The sequence below is a fragment of the Tympanuchus pallidicinctus genome, unplaced genomic scaffold (assembly GCF_026119805.1).
Source record: "Tympanuchus pallidicinctus isolate F22 unplaced genomic scaffold, pur_lepc_1.0 scaffold9, whole genome shotgun sequence".
NCBI classification, from domain to species: Eukaryota; Metazoa; Chordata; class Aves; order Galliformes; family Phasianidae; genus Tympanuchus; species Tympanuchus pallidicinctus.
In genome coordinates, this window is record NW_026294813.1 from 6,342,020 (window position 1) to 6,367,766 (window position 25,747).

At 41.3% G+C, this 25,747-nt stretch overlaps 1 protein-coding gene across 1 annotated transcript in view; it reads right to left on the reverse strand.

Moving 5' to 3' along the window:
- The window catches only part of MAP3K1 (mitogen-activated protein kinase kinase kinase 1), a 57,420-nt gene extending 35,053 nt beyond the window's left edge, over positions 1–22,367 (reverse strand). Inside the window, 2 exon segments of the mRNA XM_052670403.1 lie at positions 21,749–22,280; positions 22,283–22,367. Coding sequence (XP_052526363.1) covers positions 21,749–22,280; positions 22,283–22,367 — 617 coding nt within the window.
- Between the last annotated feature and the right edge of the window lie 3,380 nt (positions 22,368–25,747).

Here is a 25,747-nt window from a genome sequence, read left to right on the forward strand (position 1 = left end):
ACATGCACAGCCTTTTTTGATTTTTTTACTTTTTGTTTTTAAAGCAGCAGCTTACAGGGCAAGTTAAAGCTATATGCAGTGAGTAAGCTGACAATGTCAGTCTCTGTACGATGCACGTTTTGTTTACCCAGGGATCATGAAGAAGCATGCCTGCTACACAAAATTCGGTGTAAAGGCCAATATTTTCTTACTCTGCCCCTTACTCTGCAAGCTCCCCAAAAAGACAGAAGAATCAGAGATGCTGCCGTAAGCAGCATCATACACTGTGTGTATCCATCCTGATGAACTTTAACACGAACAACACGAACAACACACGAACAGATACACTGCTCATAGAATTGCCCACATATTCAACTTTAATGCTACAACACTGCAACCACACAGGATTTCAGGGAGTTTGAATACACACAAATCAATGCTACAAATCCTATTTATAGAAGGACAAAAGATAAGAAAATTGCGTATTGCTTACAGCCGCACATACGTGGTCTGGAGGGAAATACCACTGCAGCCTTTGCATGACCTCCTCTTAGAGAAGCTGCCAATGCTATGGGTCCCTGCTTCTGTGAAATGCCTTAATGAAATGACAAAATACAGTTGCAGTGGAGCCCATCAGGCACTCAGAGGGATGAGGAGTGCTCTGTTCCTTCCAGGTATGGGGCTCTGTGATACATTTTAGGCAGTCAGCTTAGTACAAGCAAGTAGATTTCAAAGAGAATCTTCAAGTGATAACTGCTTTCTACACAGTTCAGTTCAAGAAAACTACTTTTCTGATGACAGTTTTTAAATTTGATTTCATAAAGATCAATTTATTAAGAAAATATTAATGTACAGTTAAAGAAGAATCTCTGTATAACACACGTTTCAAGAAATCTGCCATTCATAGCTTAACCAAAGATGTAATATTTTCCCTACTCAGTACATTAGAAAATACAAAAATAGCTGAATAGAAATACTGAATTTTAACTCTGCTTCTAAAATAAAGTAGACATTATTTGCCATATAATCCTAATGGGTGTTACAACAAAAGGGATGTCAGACAAGTCTATCTGTACTTCAGCAGTTGAACAAAATAAGTCAGTTATGACCTTTAAACAGAATTGGCTTAAACAAAACATGCATTTAGTGGCTGCATGCACCACTGGGGACCGAGATGATCTGGGCTGGTAAATTCTCATTTGTAGTGAAATGTTATTGGCAGACTCAAATAGCAAGATCAATTCCATCAAGTCTGCTTCATCTTGGATTTGATTTTATTTCATCTCACTTTAATATCCTAACCAAGGGACTTACATTTCATCTTTTATCACTCCCATATCTGCAATACCATATCCACTAAAGAAAATATACTGTTGCTATGGGTACTCCAGGTTTTTCAGTTTTGTTACAGATCTCAATGTCAGCCACAGTCTACAAAACTTAGAAGTGTTTAAGATGCTTTTAAATACAAAAAGCAACAAGAGTATTTTTTTTAAAGATCAAACAGTAGAGTGTCCATAAAATACCGTACATAAATAGTATCTTTGCTGCTAGAAATTTGCTGCTTGTATATCTGCCAGAATACTTAAATCAAGTACCAAAGTCAGAATGAGAGTGATAATAACCATGGAAACATACCAGGTAATTAAATACCTATGCTCAGAATAAACAGAGGAAGAAGGGATCTGAAGCTGTCCTAACATGGGCAGGTAACTTATGATGACCAATCTTACACCATCTTCTCAACAGCAATATCAGTTTAAGCACTTCCTGCTCCCCATCTCAATTATTCATTTATATTCCTTTCCACTGCTGTGGATAAGACTTTAAAAAACATTCAAACTTGAAGATGGAGTGGGAAAAGGAAAAATGTATAGCAATGAACATGATTTACTCTCCCAAGTAATTTACCTGTAAGTATTTCCCAGGAAAACAAACAATGTTGTTCCCGATCAACAAGCTTCAGTTATACCTGCAGATACAATCTCTTACTCTTCTGTTTTCACATAGTATGTACACACTGTGATGCACTTTCTAGTAGATAACATGCCCCAAACACAGCAACTGAATTTAGCAAATTGGAGAACACTCTTCTCATTGGATGGAGAAAGTTTTATTACAATAGAGAAACTGTAAAAACAGATATAACAGCCCCTCCCAAAAACTGGCCTTTCAGCCTGTCTTTATTGCACAAGACAGCAGGATTGCAACCTGCAGTCAGGAAGTTAGGTGTATTCTAAGACAATAATACAAGAAAGACACTGAGGCCCCGGAGTGTGAAAAACATTCTGAAAGCAGATATTTTTAAAATATAATTTATTATTTATTTATTTCTTACATTTCTATTCAAGAGATCACCCCTAAAAATATCTCTTTTCTTTGCTCAATGCAAGGGAAGAACTGTAGGAAGAACTCCTTCTCAGGGCAGAAAGGAAGCGTGATAGTATGATCGAAAGACAAACATAGGAATCTGCTTACATGCAATTATAGTTACTGCAAATTCACAGGGCTTACAACTGCAGCCTGTGACTTCACAGGGCCTCCCATGACAGCATTTTTATTAAAACTATTCTATAAGAGCCAACAAAGTCCCTCAGCCTAATATCCTACATCAAAGAGCAGCTACCTGTGCACAGCATGCTAAAATCACAAAAATTTGGAGCAATCGCCCCCTTTACCAACAATTGGTGGCTCCACAGGGGTATCAGAGGAGGATGCCTCCGCATGAGTTTGCCCAAAACTTGATCTCTGATCTGCTATAAACTTTCACCTCCTTGTCTGTATGTAGGCTGTATGCTAAAAACCCACAGCACATCACATGTGGTGACCCAAGATGTTAAAAGATTAAGCTGACCTCAGGGGAAAAAAAAAAAAAAGTTCACTTCGCACACCATAGAACACAAAGATTGCTGTTAGCCAAGATTAATTGTAGTACATAAAGATATGTTAGATACATATGCACACTGTTTATTATTTCACGCAGTTTACACAATGGTTTGCATTTAAGTGAAGGCTGGAGAACAAAACCCCACAGACAGCAAACAGAAAATGGGAGATCTGCAGATGCAGTAACTTTGAAGAATTCCCACAGACACATACAGCTTAGCTCCCAAATAGATCTGGGGAGGAAAACATAAGGTACAGGCTCTGCTTTCCTCAATGCTCAGAAAAGCTATTAAGCACAAATACATTTAAACTACAAAAACAAAACAAAACAAAACACACAAAGAACCAACTACCCCGAAATAACAAATAAAACCAACCCACAACATAGTTAACTCACTGGAGTCAGTAGTCCTCCACACTTCCAGAAGACATACAGACAGCACTACCCAGAAATGTGTATATATACATATATATACATACGTATATACACCTATATATACGCATATATATATACATACACGAATATACACATATATATACGTATATATACATATATATATAGATATACACATATATATACACACACACACACGCATATCTGACCACCTTAGTTTTCCTCCAAGTTTTTTTCCCTGTAAAGCAGAGGTGGATGAAGAGACACACAGTACTTACAGTTAGGGCATCTCATATATTCTGAATCCAATGAATGTTTCACTCAACAGATCAAACCCACAGTGAGGAATTCTCCTTACTTTTTGGGGAGCAAATATGTACAGCTCCAAACAGCAGAGCAAGGAATGCAAGTTTTAGTTCATGAAGGCTTTTCTCTATGGTAACTATACTATAGCAATGTAGTCTTCAAAAGAAGGTTTGATTGCTCCATGGCTTCTGAAAAGACATCATACCTGAACTAATCAGAAGATGTGTATTTTTGACAGCTTACAGGAGTTGCTAAGTTTACTGCATTTTTAAGCCACTTAAACCAGTTTCCTTACAAGTGTTGAAACTAGAAGGGAGACACCATGTGTTTTTCCCTTGGAACACATTCTTAGGGATCTTAGCAATTCTTCCTGCTGTAAGCATTGAAGTTACTGACAAAGCATAAGAGCCCTGTAATTTCCTGCCTTGCAAAACTATCTAAACTATTAAGTCACTTTCTCAACATGTAATAGGCTGACAGGAATAGATTAATGTACCTGGATGCTGATATTGTTTCATTATCACCCTGAAAATGGTACCACAATTATGAAGGAAAGTGTACATCAGAATTAAAGATAATTAAAAACATAACCCAAATTCCTGAAAGCATAAATAACAAAAAGCAGTCTGTTCCCAAAGCCTGAACAGAATAGATTAAATGCATCTTTCCTGGTGAATGTCAATTCTCTCTGTGAAACATAAATATTGAAAGGACAAATGCAGAAGGTTTGATAGACCTACGAAAGTTGTACTTCAGATACAGAACGCATGAAGACAAATTTACTAGTGGAAGTTAATGAAGGCTTCAGAAGGAATTCCCACCTTGTGGAAGTGGAAAATGAAAGCTCACTGTGCAGGAGTCAGCTGCACTCATTCAGATTCTCCTGACTAAGAAAACCCCCCTCTCATTCCTGTGTAACACAAGATCTCAGCTCATGGGAGGCAGAAATCTGGGAAACAGTCATTATTTTTATCAGCTGCCTTGATGCCTGAGCACATTTTACGTAGCAATGCCCTTTCTATGGATTCTTACATTCAAACTACAACAGCAGAAAACAAAACAACAAAGTGGTTGGTTTGGACAATGCAGAAATACAGCTGCTTGTTTTAACAACTATAAGAAGGGAAATGTGTGTGACAAACAGCATTACGTGACTTTTACACTGAATTGTTATGAACTGCACAGTACACAGCTGACTCGAAGTACAAACCAGTTTAATAAAGTTAATACATATGATCAGCACAGACCTGTGTTTTGCTATATGGCACAATCTGTTGCACTCCAGCTTCTCCTTGAAGACCTGCTTAAGTGATGAACAGTTTACTAGAGCAGAGATATTAAGAAAACAGCAGGAAATATTAGGATGGAGATCCGCACTTTGTTTTCTCTCACAGAGCACATTCATAGGAAAGTGTTCTTTACAGTAAGCCTTCAGTCCCCTTGCATCAACTCCATGGCAAACTCAACAGGAACTAAAAGATTCAGCTGCATGAGGAGAGCTCAAAGTACAAGGCACTTCTTGTCTGCAGTTTATCTTGTGAGACTTAGAGTGTTTGTGTTTTTTGTTTTTTTTTTTCTTAATAGCTCATTTAGGAACAAGAAATTCAGATCTGCTTTTTTTCAGTGGAGAAGGATGACTTATTTCACTGTTCATAAAATGCAAACATTTACCTTACAAAATTATCCTCTTTACAGAAGAAATCTAGTGTCCAAAGCATCCAGACAAAAATGGCAAAGGAAAACACTAGCTAATCTGAGAGATGCGAGTTACAGTGCAAGGAGCAGCAGGCTTCCATGTGCTAACCACCACCTTTAGGTTCATTGGACATCACATGCAGAGCAAACTACACACACTGATCTCCCGCTCCCCATCCTCATTCCAAGAACCCATAAGCAAACAGAAGCATTCACATCTACGTAACAGCATCAACTTAAATTCAATATTATCACAAACAAAGCAGGATGAAATTTAGCCAAAGCAACAAAACCAGCGATCAATACGATAAATTAATTATCATTTCCTTCAGCACTTCACAAACTGATTTCTTCATCAAAAGCAAGTCCTCTAATATAAAACATATATAGGACTTATAATGAAATCAAAAGACAGAGCTATCCTAATATGCCCTGCAAAGCAATTAAGCAATTTTCTAAGCAAACAACACTAAATATGGAAAAATACCAGAGAAAGTTAAAGGAAATCAGTCCAGCATTTGAATTTTTGTTCAAAATCCTATACAGATTCTTCCTCTGCATGTTATTCCATGAAAGTGCACCCACAGTTTCTAACTTACAGTAGGTTACAAAAAATGGTCTTCAAATTATTGAACTATCTTGTTACTGTCACTAGTTCCATAGCAATGCATGCCCAAGCTGGACGGTAAGCTTCGTGCTTGTTAATAACGCAATGAAATAAGCTGAGGTAGGAGACAGAAGCATAGAAGCTTTTTTTGGTGTGAAGTTAATTGCCAATACAGGCAAGTATGCCACCCTATCATCATTCTTACAACTTCATTCACTCCCCTGAGTTGGAGCTGAACCCCTCATGAAAACAACCTACTCCACAGGTTTAAAAGACAATCCTTACTTAACTGAGCCTGAAATTTTCTTGATAGATATCAACTACGTCACTGCTCAGGAACAAGAGATCCACTCTGATTCCTCTCTAGCCATTTTGATTGCAATTAAACTTCTCAAAGATTTAAAAAAAAAAAAAAAAAGAGGAACTACAATGCTGAATCCACTGAGCAATGGAAATTAAAAACTGTTCTTCTTTCCCACTTTTCTTTTTAACCTTTACTCTTTAAAAGTGGCCTCTAGAATTTTCACTTAATGGCAAATGCTGTGTTTTCATGCTTGTATAGCCAGGACACCCTTCTAACTCAGACATGAAATACAGTGCAAATGGTATCTGATCAAAGTCACACAGCAACCTGGAGGCTAACAGTTCTACATCTATAATGAAAGCAAACTATGATCCCGCAATTTTTTCAACTCTAAAAATTTAAGAACTCACCCCCGAAAATAAACCCAGATACTTTATAACATCTCCTGACAGCAGATACTATTAAAAATATTTTCAAGGGTAAGGGATTAAAAATGACAGGTACTAAGTCTAGAAATTAATAGAATTAAGGAAGAAAATATATATATATATTTTTAAATCTCACATTTCAAAATAATAAAGATGGGTTCCATCTAGGGGCTTCATTTATTAGAAGGAAGTTTTCAGTTTATTTTGACTGCATTCACAAAACAAGATTTAATTACATCTTGCAACTACAGAATTAATTTAAAAAAATGTATTCCTTGAGGGTCTGTGCTTTCAGTTAAAAGGAAATGGAAAAAAACATGAAAAAACACTATCCTCTGAAAATCTAATACAGATCCCAATTACAGAAATATCTACCCTCAACTTTCACCCTACTGTTTCACATAATGAAGAATAACAGATGGAACACACTTGAAATGTATGCCTACAATAAAGGCAAAAAGAGAATAGAGCATAAAGGACAATGCTGATCTAGCTCCAGAGTTTCAGTAAAGCCAAGACCTTTTTCTTTCTCTCTCCACATCCTGCTGTCAGAAACAAACGCATAACTGCATAGTATACGTTCAGAGGCTGTCTGTGAAACCACTATCTCATACAGGAAGTACAGAAGCCTGGTAATTTGTAGATTTTGACATTTCACTTTGCTAGTATGCTGAAAGAGTTCCTCAACCACTTCACAACATAAAACTCATGAAATAATTCATTTTCTGTACTGCTGTTTTAAGAGGATTTTCTGAAGCTAGTGCATATGCTCCTGCAGTACGTTCCTGTTTCCATTTAATAACAAATTATCATCAAAACTCCTAGTAGTTTAAACATCATGGTATCATAAAACTAGAAGGACTGAAATCTGTGCTACTAAGTGTGTCTTAGTCTGCCTTCTGAAATTACTCTGATTAATCTTAATTCAGTGGTATAACAGAAATTAAACTAATGCTGATTGAATCTTGTATGTCTGTTCAAAGCCCTGTCATAACTTTTTAATAATCTGGCATGTGAACAAAAAGCTATCTAGTCCCTTTCCAAATACAGAAGGTTAGCAGAAGGCATCTCAAGCAAGTTACACTTTTGAGACAAGTACGATTCTGCCATTATTCTTGGAAGGCTCTTAATCACTTCCAACTTCAAATTCAGTGCAAGCACATTAATTTTCTTAGAGTTGAGTGCTCTCAACTCTATATAACCTGTGTCACTTCAATGGAACCCTCAGCAGCACCAACAGCTTTTGAAATCTCTATCAGGTTTAAGTAACTAACTGTACCATTCAGATGTACTTGAAATCTTAACCTTCACCTTCTGCATAAGCAATTCTAAATAGTGCTCAAAAAAGAAAACATTGGAAAATTCATTCATCTCGAGAAAAACGTATAGCTCAATTATCAGCAACAGAACTGCAGAACTATAAACCTAAGTTCAAACCAAATGTAAATTGAGCAATTTATTTTGCATGAGCCTTTAGCTATATCCTTGACTGTCTTCTTCCAGGATGACACCCACCTTTAAAAATGACAGTACTGATTTGTGGGGGAGAACATGACAGTTACTTGGCAAAAAGCTGAGATACTGAGTAAATGACATTACAGTGCATAAAAATCCAACTGGATATGAATAAAATGAAACAAGGAGCATTAACTCATAGAAGTTATATTTATTAGGGAGTAACGTGAAAGCAAAACATTTTTACCACTTCTTAGGGAGAAGAAATACTGTGGACCTCCACCATTTCCAAAACAACAAATCTGTTACAAAAAATTATCTTTCACAACATCCAGCTCACTCTACCCTGAAGTCAACACCCAGATTTTAGTGGCCAGCAGCAAACAGCCATAGCTATTTTACTTAAGGAAAATGGAGATAGAAGCTACTTATTTTCAAGAACTTGCACTCTTGTTTGGAAAGATTAAGTTTTCAGATTTGCCTTATAAGCTTTCCTCCAGAAGTTTCATAAGCATTTCTTGAGGGAACAGAACTGAAGTATCTCAGTGCATAGCATGTTGCCCACTCTTGGACAATCTATGTGAGAACCCATGTAAAAATCAGTAGCAGACTGAAGATTAGAAGTTAGCCAGAAAGTTTCTTTAATATGTCACACAGACACTTTCACAATATAGGAGAAGACTTCTTAGGTAGTTATCTATTACATTTCCTTAATAAACATCAACTAAAACCTTAAACTAGCTTCAGTGCAACCACTCTGAAAGAAAACATAGCAAAGATGAAAAATCTACTGTAGCTGTTCTCATTCCAAAGTTACACATTGTGGAGCATTTAAATTATTTTTTAAAATGCAATACTGCTCCACGTCCCACTGAAATCAAACTGGCTGTTAATATCATTCTTTGGGGCACGTTTTCCAAACAGAGAGAGATCACCAGCGGTTTTGCCATGATTTTCAGTGGTGCCACAGGTACATAACATATTAACCTGGAAACAGAGAACAAAAATTTTAAGCATGAATTGCTCATTACCTGTTGAAACAGTGCAAAAGACTATGAGACGTTACGCAGATGGTCCTTCTCTGCTTTTACAATTATGAAGTATACTATCTGATTTTGGGGGGAGACGAAGAAAGAAATTAATACCAACAACTGAATCTGAATTTCCAGAGGTGCCACAAAGACAGCTTTTACTCAGCTGTGCTTCAGCATATGAAAGGATAAAGAAGCAACAAACCAAACAGTGGATTACGGAACGCTCTGGGATGTTCACAGCTCTATTACTGTAGTTCTGTCTGTGACCACCCTGCTCTGTTATGACTCTTCTGAAAGGACTTTCAAACTTAGAGTTAAAAAAAGCAATTCGTGTTATCATGATATATCAAGAAATTTACCCCATCATTTGTCCAGGGCTCTTATTAGAATGTCATTACTCATTTTCTATACTTTGCTACGAAACAAAAGTTCTGTATCAGAAGTTGTTAAAAGAAGTGCAAAAAATAAACATCTCTTACAACTTTGGAAGGTGCTTTAGTATTAAGCAACTACAGGAAGAATTTTGATAAATCAATGCATGAATAGAACATGGAAACATTTACTGTCACCAAAGCACCTCTGAAATATGCTGATAATAAAATCACTCAAAAACATACTATTCTGAAAGACATTTAAATGAGAAAAGTGTACAAAAAAAGATACAAAAACATTTCTTTGATACAGAGTAGATTACTTATTAGGATTAAGTAAAGGTTTCAAAGCTAATGCAACCATTCTTATGACTAAAGACAGCTTTAACTCACTTTACTTCTTATCTTGAGGACTTGTACCACAACAGCAGCCTCTCAAAAATGGGATAATAATTGAGAAAGCAGCAGGCTCATTTCTCTTAACAGGTGCACAAGAACTTTCCAGATCAATGCAAAACTACACCACATATATAAGAGCAGAAATAAAAGCTAGTTTCCAGGAAATACTACTGGAACCAGAGTTGGGGAAGTCTGTGCATGAAGCAAAGTCATGCTCTGGTGTCTCAACAGTAGATTGTTTACAGAAATACCTTTCCTCCAAAGGTTAATCTCACACTAGTTGCTGAAAGTGGCCTGACCGTGAGCTAGAAGCTGAAGACTGATGTCACTGACTGGATTAACTGCTACACTAAATCTAAGACTAATGTGACTGACCCCAAGCCCACTCAGATACCAGAAGGAAGAAGTAGTCTTTGAAACTAAACTGGAGCGAGGCTGACTTCAGTCCAGATCCTACAAAAAAAATGAAGGTTGCATTGTCAAACAATTATGTGCTGGAAAACAACAGCACAGACAGCTTAAGTTATATTTCTAACAACAAACAAGACCCAAGCTGCATCTCTGACCACTGCAAACAGGAAAGGCCAACACCTTCAAAAGAGAGCTTTTCCATCTACTTGCTGAGGATGTCTGGATTAAACATTAGCCAGCCAGCCACTCATCTACAAAAAAATTAACGCAAGATACCATATGATTACAGAATAGCACAGTCCTCACAACTTATACCGACTGTCCATTCATAACTTCTGAAACCAGAAGAGTTAAGCATTGTAAATCACATAATTACAGATTACTTTAGTGACTGCAAAGAAACATACAGTATCCCAACAAATCCTTATCAAAAATTGAAATGCTAAGAACTATTTATACTGGCCACTTCCTTCTTAAGAGCCAAATTTCTCCCCTCCCAGTTATAAAAACATGTCGTTTATTTGAACATGGAAAGGAGTAACAGTGCTAGACCTAGATTGTATCATTTTCTACTTCCTCTTAGGTATCAAAATGCCAACCTCGCCACAATAAGGCTCAGAAATGCAACAAAGCAGACAGTGAACATTCAGGAGCAAAAGTGACATATTGGCTCTCCAAAGGGAGCTCACAAGAAAGAAAGACCAAGTCTTCACAGAATCACAGAATGGCCCAGGTTGAAAAGGATCTCAAAGATCATCTAGTTTCAATCACCCTGCCATGTGCAGGATCGCCAACCATTAAACCGGGCTGCCCAGAGCCACATCCATGACTGTTCTATTATCTAAAACTGTTTGTAAAGAACGAAAAGATCGGACAGACACTCTATCCCTGAAAAACAGCAAAATAACCACCTAAATTGGCTAATAATAACTGCAACGAGAAATTCAACTGCATTTATGCTTACCTGCTAGATACTTGCGGCTTCAAACAAGAAAATCTAGTTTTAAGCATTTCTTCAGGACAAGATCCATTGGCCTGCTTTGTGCCTCCATCAAGTCATAAATTTGTCATCGCAGTGGTTACATAAAAGTATTTTGAAATCCAGAGAGGGGAGACATGGCATCTTCTGTCCCAAAGATTAAACAGAAATTAAAAAGGCATGCCCTGTTGAAGTACCAGCTCCTGTAACATGAGCTGTATTTCTCCCCACGGAGGGGAGACAAAGCTCAGCTGGTCCCACCAGTAGAACCAGAACAGCTCTTCCGCCTAGACGGTTTCTCTGACCTGAACATGCAGCACTTGCTTATATTGGGCTCCCAGCTATTTCCGGCTTTGTTTTAAGCCAATTCACCAGATGTGCAAATCAAAGAGATGTGTAGGTGCTTCAGCTTTAAGATCAGAGAAACTCAGTATATATTTTGTAAAAACAGTAAACGGGAAAATTAGTGTGTTCAGTGGTCTTTCCCTTACAGTCCTGAACTGGAAAAGAGTGTTTTCTCAAAAATCCTATGACTCCTAAAGTATAATTACTAGTAGTTAAAGAAGCTGTAGGCATATCAAACTAAAAAAAAAAAAAAAAAAAAAAAAAAGAAAAAAGAAAATCATTTTCTTCCTTTGTTGTAACTTTTGAATTCAGGTTTTTAACTGTGATACAAATACACAATTTATAGATTGTTCTCAAATCACCATGCATCCAAACACTACTAACAAAAACTAGACAGCCATCTGTAAGTGCTAAATACACTCAAATTTAAATACTCATTTACTCACAGAGATTCTGCTAGACAAGGAGGGCTTGCTTTCGTAACACGTACTGCAGCAACATCTTGCATCCTTCCTTCCTTCAAGCTCTATAGGTGCTTTCCTCTCAAATTTTCTTATTTCAAGCACCCTTTGAAAACTCTCCCAGCTCCCCAGTCATAGATGCACAAGGCTTTGTGTGTACTTCCATTTCCTCTAAGACTCTGTGGAGTTGTGTTCTCAGTCCTTAAGCCTTCACTCCATATCCTCTAGCTCCTTTCCTCCACTTTCAGTTCCTCTCAGGATAACCAACTGCCCTACTGCCACCTCTCTCTAACTCACTACTTTGCTGTTTTTCAGCTTACTTATACACTCCTTTATTCCCTGGCTTTCAGTTAACAGCTTCTCCTTTTTCAGTCCCTTTTTTTTTCATGCTAGTATCCCATTAACTGACGTGTTACCTCCTCCACTTCCTTTCATTTTCTTTCAGTCACGCTTCTGTACTCAAGCCTTTGCTTCTCTGCTCTTTGGAGCTATTCTTGTCTGAACCACAGACAGAGCACACAAAGCTCTTACCACCGTAAGTTCTCATCTTCAGATAGCAGCCACCAAGAAACATCTGAAAGATACCTGAAGCATCAAAGTTCTGTCACCTCTGATAAGCCATAAAAAGGCACCTCTGATAAATCTTATAAACTCCATACAAAGCTTTTATGCAGCTGGGGAGCACAACATGAACAGCGGTTACTGCAAACACAATAAGTATCATGCTAGCAGAGCCCTGCTGACAGTAGCTTGATGGTGCTCATGAGCGGAGAAGTTTCACTTAGAGCACTGCAAGCATCAAATGCAACTCCATGGTGGACACGGTGATAACCTGGGTCCTGGTTTCCATGAGTTGGGATTCAAGTTTTGAGTGAAACCCAGATTAAAGAAGCATCACCTACTTTGTGACAAACACTGCTTTACCTCTGCCTAGTGCACCAGTATCACAAACCAGTTAGATACACAACACAAGGACACTTGCTTACAATGAATCCCACATGGGCCTCTAGGGCACCACAATTGCATCGGGGTTTAACTAGGAGGTTGATCATAAGATAAAAATCTGTGTTTTTCTTCCAGTCCCAGCTGCATACAGTTATTTAGCTCTTAATATATTTCTACATTCGTGAGTATTGCTAAAGGCTATGGAAATACTTATGAGAACAGCTAAGTTGCAGCCTGGAAAGAAATACTTCCTTTTTAAAAAGATATTTATCAAGTAACAAAAAAGTCAGATACCCAATTTGATGAAGTTCCATAGGAACTTAGTTGACATGGCAGAGGCTGGCAGATTTCCTGCTGGTTACCCTTTCTAGCTTCTCAGCAGTCTACTTTGTGGGCTGAAAGGAAGCCAAAAGCCTAAAATCTCTTGACTGTGCTCTTCCCAGCAGTCTTGATTCCCAGGGTCTGCAAGTGGCCTGCCCTGGCACTGGATATTTATTCCATTTGCAGTAACTTTTAAAATATATCAATGCGATTCATACATAGCTGATTTCAAAATACTGAAGCCATTGTTTTTCCCCACTTGGCTTCACTGAGCACCTTTACTGGTAGCAGAACTAAAATACCATCACACACACACAAGTCAGAACAAGCAAACAGCACAGCATACTAATTTTCTGCTGAGGTACTAAGGGGAATGATATGCTTCAGCATATTTGCTGGGACAAGACGGTTTACCATTGTACCTGAACATGCAGGAACTAAGCTACGTGAATAGAAGAGATGAGTGAAGATTCAGCAATCCTGCTCTTCTTATAATATGCAGGCATACTGTACAGAGCTAATCTATACTTCAGAATTTTGCAATGTAAATTATCAATTATATTTGGTAATTTCAAGGCCAAGTGTAATTATACTTCAAATGAGTTTAAAAGATGACTATCAAACAATGTAATTAGTTTCATTTTATTTAATTTGAGAAAATAGAACGGATCTGTGTAAAGACAGTGCTCTTTTGAGGAACACCAGCCTTCCTAAAGGCCCATAACATTCTCACTAAAACTGCTTTATATACAGAATAATGGGCAGGGAAAATCACTAGCATCAGTATGAGAGTACAAAGTGCAAGCACGTGAACAAGATGGCATCAAGATCTCATTGGGCAGCTTTCAGCTAAAAGCTTTCACATTTCTGTTTCCTTTCAGAAAGGGAAGTGTATCTCCCTCTGAGGTGGTGAAACAGGATTTGAAGGGTAGATTAGGACTGCAGTCAGCAAACCTTGACTTACTTCTCATTTGGACAGAAAAAAAAAACTTGGCATAAAGTAGTATGGGTCTCAGGTGCGTGGAACTAGCTCCTGTTTATTACTTCTCTGCTCCCTCTGAATTCTTCTGTCATGCTCTCCAGTTCCAAGACAGTCACTTGGACATATCTGCCCTTGTAATACCTGTACAAGGAAAAAGCTTTCTTCTGCTAGGAATCAAATCTTTCACTGCAAACAGTAAAGCTGAAATGAGCAGTAACATTTTTCAGTGGAGCCAAGAAGTTCTCTGGCATCTGAGACAGCAACCAGACGATAGAATTTCCGAGTTAGAAGAGGAGAGTTTCCTTAATACCTGCTGATCCTCTTCCATCTGACCTGCTGTTCCCTCACAGAAAGGCACATCAACCTCCAGCAGAAGCCAGATGACCAGGCACAGCACCGATTCTGAATCTGTGTCACCTGAACTAAACACTTTGTCAGTCCTTAACATTTCTCTCCCCTCAGCAAGCTAAGGATGTCAGTGAATATCTGTTTACAATACTTAACACATTCCTACATGAAGGCACTTTCCAACTTCGCACAGATGGGAGGCTTCTTAGTTTAATCTAAAATATTTTACTACTCAATTCACTACTCTGCTCCCCCCCCCCCTCCCCCCCCCCCCCCCAAAAAAAAAAGGGCAGTTTCAGTGTCAGTCTGCATATCAAATTTCACAGTGAGAGAACTGAAAACCACCAGTCATTCCATCTTTTCTGTATCAGTTTTGGCACAACATATTCCTACAATGACAACCCTGCAGATTATCTACACTACTGTCTGCCAGAGATCTGCGTGGCTTAAGGAGATTGGTCTTGTGCTTTCATACACAAGGCGGGGAGAGAGCTCCTTCCCCTCCTTCCTGTAATGCAGATTTAAAACAAATACAGAAAACAATCTGTGTGGCTTCAGGACTTCTTCCTACCATACCCTTGTTCTTCAGGAACAGGAAACACACAGCTCTAGCTCTGAACAAGTTTTTGTCAGGGGACCACAGGAGATCCCAGTTAATTTTAGGAAAAGGCCTGGTGGCGTGAACAAGGCAACACGGAGTGGGAGAAGTGGGAGAGGAAGATCCTTGAGATGAAGAGAAAGCCTGCTCAGCATGTTCCAGCAGGCACAGCTGCAGGGCAGGCAGCTCTGCAGGATGGAAGAACGTGTTTCCACACTTTGGTTGGAAGCCATGTGCTCCCTGCAGGCTGGGGCACCTGGTGTTCCCCCAGAGTGCAGCGTGCATCGAACCGTTCACTGCAAATGAACGCACGGCTTACAGCTAAATATACCACAGCAATGTCATGCCTGCTCCGCACAGAAAGGCTTGTTTTCCAGAACTACAAGATGCTGTTGATAGATCTTTTTAAAAATTAACTTATGCATATTCATATTTACATTGGAGTTCTAAGAAAAACTCCATCCAGGCCCGCTGTTTAAAAGCCAGTTGTTCGCATTTCCATCTCAGGATCGAAATTCCTCAGAAAGAACCTCACACAATCATAGGCACCATCACACATTTTATTTCTATCAAAAATCAGCATAATTTGCAAGAACTACAAATCCTTAAGATGGCAGATATACTTCCCAAATTTTTAAGAACACATTAACACTATTAAAGTGAATTTCCACACTAATCACAACTGCAATATTTTCACAGATCAAGCAAACAAATCCTTAGTCAGGAGCTAGGCATCTGTATCGATATTTACTTTAGTGAAAAAACATTTCAGATGTATTTTACAGGAACATTTACAATTCTGATTACATATCTGGTGGCAAACTTAACTTGCAACAAGAGAAAAAAAAAATTGAATATTAGTGCCAAACATTACAACTCAGCAGTCTAAAAACGGGAAAAAATTGCAAAAGAATACTGTAATACATTGATAGAACTGTCCCTGACTACAAATGAGCTTTCAAAGTACAACATTTAGTGAACAGAAATTACTCTGTCATGATTCAAAGCAATTAGAATATTGTCTTGGCCATGACAATAAACAAACACTTGCCTGCTACAGTGTATTAATCTGACAAGGTCAGTAAACTCTATATGAACCACAAATGGGAGGTCACAGCACGAATCATCACACACTGCAGATATTTGCATTTTATGACTCTTTGGATTCAGACAAATATTACCTGAAGGTACTGGGGAGACTGTATTATTAAGTAGCTTATGAAGTTCCATGTTTAAAGAACTATGAAAACAAAATTCTATACGCATTTATTATTAGCAGAATGGGAGGTAGCACTAATAATTTGTTTTAAAACTCAATAAATTCATTTCTCAAAATACTATTTTCACAATTTTGATTTGTTTCCTTCAGTACTTCCAATTCCTTTCAGTATCCAAGAGGAAAAATCTTGCAGAAAAACATGATGGTCATATAGGATATTCAAAAAAAACCCTCAGGGCGTAAGAGAGTATTTGACAGAAACGACTAGTGAGATGCAATGCATATTTGTGGTTAAAGTAAGGAATATTAGTTGCATTCCTTTGAGCTTTAACTAACAGCTCACAAAGGGCCCTAATCATCACTGCTGACAGCTGAGCAAAGGATCAGTTCAGTTTGCTCAAAAGAAAAATGACAGGATGTTCAAAAAAGGATGAGGAGAGCTCAGAAAACAAGACATCAGATTTGGTCTGATGTCAGTCTAGTCTAGGAGACAATGCACCTCTCCAGTGCTCCAGTGCCACCTTCCGCAATGACCCCAATATGTTAAGAGGCAGGTGGGTCAGGCATCAACAGCAGGTTAGTAATAAAAGCTGCACAAAATATGGGTGAGGCACTAGGAAAGAAATGAAGTCCCCTGGTGCAATAATTCCATTACATTCCAGAATATTAGGACAAGGCAGATGAAAAATATACATGAATTATGCAAACAGTTCACACTTCACAAAAGATATGCTCAGATACTACGAGACACAGTAATTCGTGTTTCACCTCATACTCATACTGCTGTTCCTGTTTCACCTCATAGCAAAAAAATGGAAATACTCAGTGACACTCTAAGTTCATAGAAAAAGGAGGAAAAAACATTTTGCAAACACCTTGAAGTCAGATGCTAAGCAGCACTGAAAAATGAGAAAATGTTTCTGCAAAAAATACCTGTGATTAAAACAATTCAAAAGTTCTTTCAGACCCCGGACAAAGGGTAAAAAAAAAAATACCAATTTCAAGATGATTCTTAACCATTAGAGATACTGGGTAGGGTTTAGGACATTTTTCAGACAAGATCTAACAGAACAGATATTTCAAAAACAAATGAAACACTACATACCCAAAACACCCCAGAGAATCCTCAAGCTTATCTTACGGGAAAAAAGCCCAACAGGATTCACCACAGAGCAGGGTTTTCAAGTTCTGATCAGGCAGGAACTAGAAAGCATTTGAGGCAATATGCAGATGCTAAGTTTGAGATGAAATGGGACGGAAGCAACAGGAAACGATATACCATTTAACAGCCTTTTCTCAGTCACCTAGAGACAAGTAATGAAGCCCTCCTTAAAGGGTTTCTGTCCACTATGCCTCAAGCAGAAGAATAAACTGTAATTTCAGTTTCGAGTGAGAGCAGAGTCGACAAAGTAAAATAAGATGACCCTTGGGTTTTCACAGAGAGCTCTCAGAGAACACCAATATTAGCATTAGGAACTCCAGAGCTCACAGCAGATCCATTCTCTTATCATCACTGCTAAGTACAAGCTTTGAAAGCTTGTTTGAAGGGCAATTATGTGGCAATGTATAATTTCTATTTTAAACAAACTGGAGCCAAATTTCACAGATACTGGAAGGCAGCAAAAGCTAACAGCAGCCTTCCTAGCACCATCCCACCCCAGCTGCTCGCTTCCACCTCCACACTCCAGGATATGCTCCGGCACAGCTGCACTGCCGCCTTCACTCTGACCTCAAACAAAACAAGTATTTCAGCACAGTCAGATCTTCATCTGCAGAAAAAAAAGGGATCATTGGGGTGTTGAAACTTCAGGTGAGGTGCATACATCTACACTCAGGTATCTCTGTAACAGTACCTGGACTCCGCCAATGACAGCAAAGACTGAACCTACAGCATCACTAAATCCAACCAGACAGAAAGCTCCAGATTAGTTAGTTACAATCTATTTACTTTGCATAGGAACAAAGAAACTGCCATAGCAGATCAAGCCATTTAAGCAGAACCCCACCACTTGCAATAACTAAGAGTGATAAAAATCAGACATGGGTGAGGGTGACCCTCTTCCTGAAATACTTTCAAGCTCAGAGCTGTAGAGATAGGAGGTAAAATTCCACTCACTGTATGATTCAGCTTAAATCAGAAGCAGAGAACGTGCTGGCTTACTTAAGCAAACAGTGAAAAATACCTAGCACTACGAACTGCAGTTAAACACACATAATTTTATTTCACCTTAGTTGAAAATAGTCAAGTTAAAAAAGCTCTCTCTCTCTCTCTCTTTGTCTCTCTCTCTCTCTCTCTCTCTCTCTCTCTATATATATATATATATATATATTTACTGAAGGTACATTTCGAGAATACGAAACAAGAATGTTGTCATTTCAGAGGAAAGAAAAAACCACAAGTCAGACGTTGGCTGTGTTGTAACTGTACTTGCTCTCGCTGTCCCCAGTCCACTGCCCCAAATCCAGATTGTTAATGTAGTCATGCACTCATTTAGAAGTCACCAAAGGTGCTAGAATTTACAAGCAGATCCCAAACTAACAAGCTTTATCAAGTACTCACAAGTACGTAGTCAGAACTCAGGTTTCACAGTGTGTTTTTACTGTCTCTAGCAGGCGCCAAAGAGGAATTGCAGAAAACAGTACAGATACCTTCACTGGTTTTCCTGCAGCTGAACTGACACGTTTGCTGTATTTGCACACTCATTTTTAAATTGGAACGCTGCGTTTTCATGCACGTCATACATCCCTGTATACAGAGCAGACAAATCAGAGCACTTCCTGCTTGTTTCTTTAAAAGAGGAGTTATGGCAGTACAACTCATTCTGCAGTCAGGAATGCAGTACGTTAGCCACACCAATTTCAGACACAAACAAACATCACTTAAACTTTCAGTGCTTTAAAACTCAAGTTAATGAAAAGAGGTGCATATTCCTGTTGTGGATTTCTGCCCAAATCAGATGTTACAGTACAACAAGAAGAAATCATAATACAGTTACCACTGACCTCAGTGCTATGATCTTTTGATATAAACCAAATCGATATACAGTCAGTACAGAGAAGGAATAAAAAGTCTAAAGTGTTCTATGCCACAGTTGTATTTCCCAGTAGCACAACTCCCTTCCCTTACACTGTTATAAAAAGAGATAAAAGTGTCACAGCTTTTAGCAAAAACGTTATCTGCTCCTGTGACAAGTACAATGCTTAAAAGAGTAAATGAAAAGGGTGATATTTACAACTTCACAGAAGAGTCAAAATCACTTTACAGCTTCATTCTAAAGCTTGTGCATGTCTTCCAGCATAAATAGAAGGTCTGTTTAGAGAGAGACTGTAATACCAAGGAGACTGACAGGGGGACTTTGGAGCAAGTACAGTACCGTTTAATGAGTAGTAGATCTTATGGGAAAGCATAGCCACTCTGTTTAAGAACAAAAAAGAAAAACTCTGCATATTGCATCCTTCAGCCTGCTTTTTAATAAACGTCTGGGCAACAACTCCACACAGTGACTTAATATTTAACATATAACATGCTCACTGCTACTCAAGTACAAAGAACTCCCTCCCGCTAGAAAAAGTTATTATCACAGTGACAGAAGAGATGTTTCTTGAGGTTGGATATCTATTCCTCTGCTAGACCAGATCTGCTAACTAGTAACAGGACATGCAGAATTGCTGAGATTTGCTAGAGTATTTCCAAAGGACAGTTACAATTAAAGCTGCCAGATACTTCATGATAGGCTATTTAGAGTTCATCATAGTGATACAGTGAGGAGATGAGCAGTTGCCACATAACTTTCTCCATTATTTGTGAACATTTTGTGTTCATTTACCAGAAAGAATTTGTGGGGGGCAGAAGGGCTTTAACCCATACACTCACTCAGAACAGTAACTTGTGAGTGCAGGTACTTAACATGTAAGCAATCTGTCCATGTAAAGGGAAAAAATTCCATAGCTGCTCTGTCATTGCTGCCGTGGGACAGGCCAGCATGGACAGTCAGTGCTTCAGCACTTATGTGATGTACACAGAACTTCCTGAGCCTGATACCCAGCCTAAATCACATTTAATATCATCATGAGACACCAGCCTATTCTGTGTTCTGACACTAATTCTTCATTTTCTTTGAAAGCTACGGATCTAGCTACAGTTGCATTAAAAGACACAGCACATTGCACTTTCCTGGTTGACAGAGATGATGGTGCTAAGAGTCAGAGAATTTATAACCCATATGATTTTCTTCCCTTCCTGAATACTTCAGATTTCTGCTAATCCTTCTGTAACTAACAGAGGATTTCTTATCTGCTGGGACCAGACCATCTCAAGTGTCTCTGCACTGCCCTAGAAACAGCCCCAAACCCATTACGATTTCTCAGAACTCACACAAACAGGACATAGCTTTAGAAGCCAACTCTCAACACAGTACTCCCAAGGTAAGCTGAAGTTGAAAACAGAATCAGTGAGATTTAACTGGCATAGGGCACAGCTAAAAAGCATACACGTCACCTCTTAAATAGGGAACAGATCTCTCAGAAGGTTCAATTAGCCAAATAAACAGAGAGGCAGCATTAAAGGAGAAGTGCAGATGCACTTCCCTGCACAGTCAGATACCTGCAGGAGCTCAGTTGCACATCATCACGGCACTGCTGTGCCCTCCTGCCCGTACACTGAAATGCTCCGTGTACCACCCTTCCCAGCGTAAGTCAGAGGCAATTAAACTGCTTGCACTCGGAAAGTCTGCACGTAAATCGGCGAAACATGCATGTGAGCAGTTCTATAACACCTCAATATACTGGATTTACCAATCCAAGCACAGAGACAGCAAGCCAAAGCTACAAGCTCACGGGGGGGTAGATGAAATCACTCAGATGTATTACCTACAGTAACCACTACAGAACAACTTTGATTTCTCTCTGAAACAAGAGATCGAACATTTCCGCTCCAGAGCCATTCTCTCCTCTCTCAATGAGAACGAGAGAAACGCATTCTGCAGTACCGTGAACAGTGCAGACCGGAACCGGCTACACAAGACTTTTTTTTTTTTTTTTTAATTAAAAACAAACAAACAAACAAACAAACAAATAAAAGCTCGGCGCAGCCGGGACAGCACGGGAAGCTGCGGGATGCCCGGCCGCCCTGGAGCAAGGCAGGGACAGCCCCAGCCCAAGAAGCCCGCAGCCGCCCGGCCCGCCTGCTCCCAGCCCCGCGGGCAGAGCGCTTCCTGCGCCCCGCGGCGCTCCCGGCCCCGCGCTGACAGCTGCCCCGGTCCCGCGGCGGCGCCGCGCTCACCTCACGGCAGGGGACGGCTCCATCCTTCTCTCGGCGGCGGGGTCGGCGGCCGCGGGGCTGCCCACCGGCAGCTCCAGGAGCTCGGCGCCGCGGCCGGGGGAGGCGGCGGGGCTGGCGGGGCCGGAGCGGGGTCCGGGCAGGTAGTGCAGCAGCAGCGCCTCGGGGGGCTCCGGCGAAGGGGAGGAGGACGACGATGAGGAGGTGGCGGCCGGTGTGGCTGCGAGGAAGAGGGGCGCCTCGGGCAGCCGGTCCAGCTCCACGCTCCGCACTTTGCGCAGCTGCTTCCGCCGCCAGTCGGAGCGCTGCTCCCGGACGCCGCCGCCCGCCTCCCGCAGCAGCCCGCCGCTCCCGGCGCCGCTTCCCTCGCCCGCGCCGCCCTTCGGGCTCCCGCACGCGGCGGCGGCGGCCCCTTCCGCGCCACCGCCAGAGGATAATCCCGACGACGAGGTGCGATTCCCCGCCGCCGCCGCCATTTTCTCTGGCGGGTCACATCGGGCTCCCGGGACTCGGGCGGGGGCGGAGGGAGGGAAGAAGGAGGGAGCCGGCTCTCCCGCCCGCTGCGCAAACGGCGCTGCCTGCGCAAACGGCGTAGGGAGGGGGACGGGCGGCGGGCGCCCATTGGAGGAACGGGCGGAGCGGGGCGGGGCAAGCTCCTGTAGGTGCGGCGGGGCGGGGCCCGCCGCTGTCCCGCCCCGCCCGCCCGCCCGCCTCCGCGCAGGTGTCGGCCGTTGGAGGGCCGCGCCCGCCCGGTGGGGCCGGGCAGAACGAGAGGCAGAGCACGGCCGCCCGCCCGCGCTTCGGAGAGCCGAGGGGGGCCGCGCCCCAGAGGCGCGGGCGTGAGGGCGTCCCCGCCCCCAGGCGGCCCTCCTCGGGAGCTGGAGCCGCCCCGTGGGGAGAAGCTGAGGGGCGCGGAGCCCCTCGTTCCCTCCGAGCCGCGCCGTGCAGCTGTCCGCGAGCGGCAGGGGAGGAGAAAGCCGCCGCACCGCGGCGTATGCCCGGTGCCCCAGCCTGCCTCGTTTACCTGCTCGTTCTCCGCAGTCCAACGCGCGGAGGGATGTCAGCGTCCTGCCTGCCGCCTCACGCGGCGGGCGCCGCCTCCCCCATCCACTCCATGTCCGCAGCTACTGAGAGGCTGGCGGCGCACCCGCCTCCATGTGCTCGCTCGCCCGCTCATGCGCTGCGCCGCAGCCCGCCCAGTGCACCTCCTGCCGCGGCTCCCAGGGGTGGGACGGGGCAGGCGGGCGGCAGGCATCACATGGGCCGTGCGTGCCTGGGGAGGCCCGAGCAAATCCAGCCTGGTCTCGGATGCCTCCGCCATTGGAAGCTTTTTTCTTTCAGCCTCCGAGCTGTGCGGCGGGGATTCAAGTTTTGCAAGATCGGAATGGCATGCATCGCTCTCACAAACGTGCTATTTTCTGTCATTAAGCACTCCTGCCTGTCAGGGTGCTGATATAATCTGAGAGGAGGAAAGGAAACCTGAGTGTCACTGTGCATACCTGGCCGTTTTCAGTTTGCTGTCATTTTGGATACAGCAGGACATGCAATTTTATTGAATCATAGAATTGTCTGAGTTGGAAGGCACCTTTAAAGGTCATCTCGTTCAACTCCTGCAATGAACAGCATCACCTACAGGTCGATCGGGTTGCTCAGAGCCTCACCTAGCCTGACTTTGGGCATCTCCAGTGATTGGACACCCATTAACTCTGGGCAACCTGTTCCAGTGCCTCATCAATTTTATCATTAATAACTTTTTTCTTATATCCAATATAAATCTCCCCTTTTAGTTTGAAACAATTTTCTCTTGTCCTATTACAACAGGCCCTGTGCCATTCTTTCTTACAGCCTCCCTTTAGATACTGAAGGGCTGCTCAAAGGTCTCTCCAGAGCATTCTCTTCTCCAGGCTGAGCAACCCCAGCTCTCTCAGCCTGTCCTTGAAGGAGAGGTGTTCCATCCCTTGGATTACTTTTGTGTCCCCCCTCTGGATGTGCTCCAACAGGTCTGTGTCCATCCTATAGTGAGAGTTCCATATCTGAACACATTGCTTCAGGTAAGGCTTCACCAGTGCAGAGCAGAGGGAAGGATCACCTTCACCATGCTGGCCATGCTTTCTTTGGTGCAGCCCAGGATACAGTTGGACTGCAAGAGTTCACTGCTAGCTCATGTTTACCTTCCCATCCACCAGTATCCACAACAACCCCTAGTGCTTTTCAGCAGGGCCATGCTATATCCTTACATCCTCCAGCTTGTGTTGATATTGGGGGTTGCCGTGACCCAGGTACAAGACCTTGTGCTTGGATTTGTTGAATCTCATGGTTCGACAAATTGTTCCGGTTCTGCTGAGCCCACTGGGCCAAATTTTAACCAGTTTTTCATAGCTGAGCATCTTAGACTTGCTTCACAGAATTTGCTGTGCATCCTCCAAATATCACACCATGCAGCTTGACAGTGGTATTTTGTATGGTCATTTTGCTTGGATTGTTGCTTTACACTGAAGTACCAGTAGAATGAGAAACGCCCTCTAACAGAAACATGCTCTTCCCTTCCTTAATGTCTATGATTGGATGCTGACCTAACTGAGTCGTTACTTAACTACACGATGGACAAATTGGAAATTACTTCTATTTAGACTTGCAGAAGGACAACCCCAAGAAAAAGTTTCATATAGTACTTCATGTAATTGCAACATAGTATCAACACGATCATGGCCTCAAGGTCACGCTATGTGAGTCGCTTAGATGGTCTACCAAGATGCCACACCATCTGTGTGAAAATTTTCCAGTGAAAGATACCGTGACAAAGCTAACAGCATTCACTGTCAACTTTTAAGCAGGGCACTTCTCACAAGAATGAATGTTCATCTAAATGTCCTAAATAATGTACAACTTAGAGATGTACAGGTAAAGAGAAAATGATTTTGCATTTCACAAATACAATATTTGACACTTTTCTTATTTAAAGTCTCAATTGTAAGTAAAGGAGGAACAGTTTTCTGTGAGATTCCTAAATGAAGCCTTATTATCGAACTGAGGAGAGTGTCAGTGAGTGTGGTAAAGAACAGAAAACAGAATTTGTTTTGCAGAAGCAGGTGTTTAGCTGCATGTAAATTTTGAATTTTGAAGCAGGCGATTGAAATGAACCCAAATTATTACCAGTTGTTGGTATTGTGACCTGCATGTGCTCTACTCTTCAACATAAAAAAAGAACAGTTCCTAATTATACCTATGTATTCCTCTGTGCCATAAAATCACATTGACAAAAAAGTCTTCTGATTTTACGGTGTTCTGAAAAGGAAAAAGCAAAACAGCTTTATGAATTTACTAAACATTCATCACAAGAAGAATAATAGCCTTGAATAGTAATCTCTTTGTTAGAAAGGAACGTGGAAAAGGAAAAGAGTAAATTTCTGATAGCACTAAATCTAGGAGGTAACAGTGCAACGCACATCCTTTTGTTCTGACAGAATCTGAAGGGACAGTTCTCCCAGAGTGCCAAAGCTCCAACATGGCTTAAACGAGGAGGAAACCTGAGGCAAAATGTCAGAGTGGTCATGAGGTGCTGAAGCATGTGCATGTGCAGTGAGGTGAAACAGTTTCTGGAAAGCAGCTAGGAAAAACAGGGCAAAACATGAAATAAGAGAGGCAGCGGAAGCCACCAGTGTGTGGACAAGTGCTGTCACTATCCATCTTCAGGCATAGCTTTGCCATTTGAGGAAGGTCTGCACCAGCAAGATTTTGAATTACTTTTTGGTTAAGATGGGAAGCTTACTATTTACTCATCAATCCATGTCTTGCCTTATAAGGGTTTGTCCCCTTATTATGGTTAAATCTAATTAATGAAATGCTTGTTGCCAATTATACTTACATTTACCAGCTGTTGCAAATGGATGTCTCTTCACTCTGCCTTAACCAGAGGGATGCAGCAGCAAATGAGAAGACACTTGCCATGCCTCATCTGAGAGTGCTAGATAATGGTGTGCCTGTATGCAATGTGGATTTATG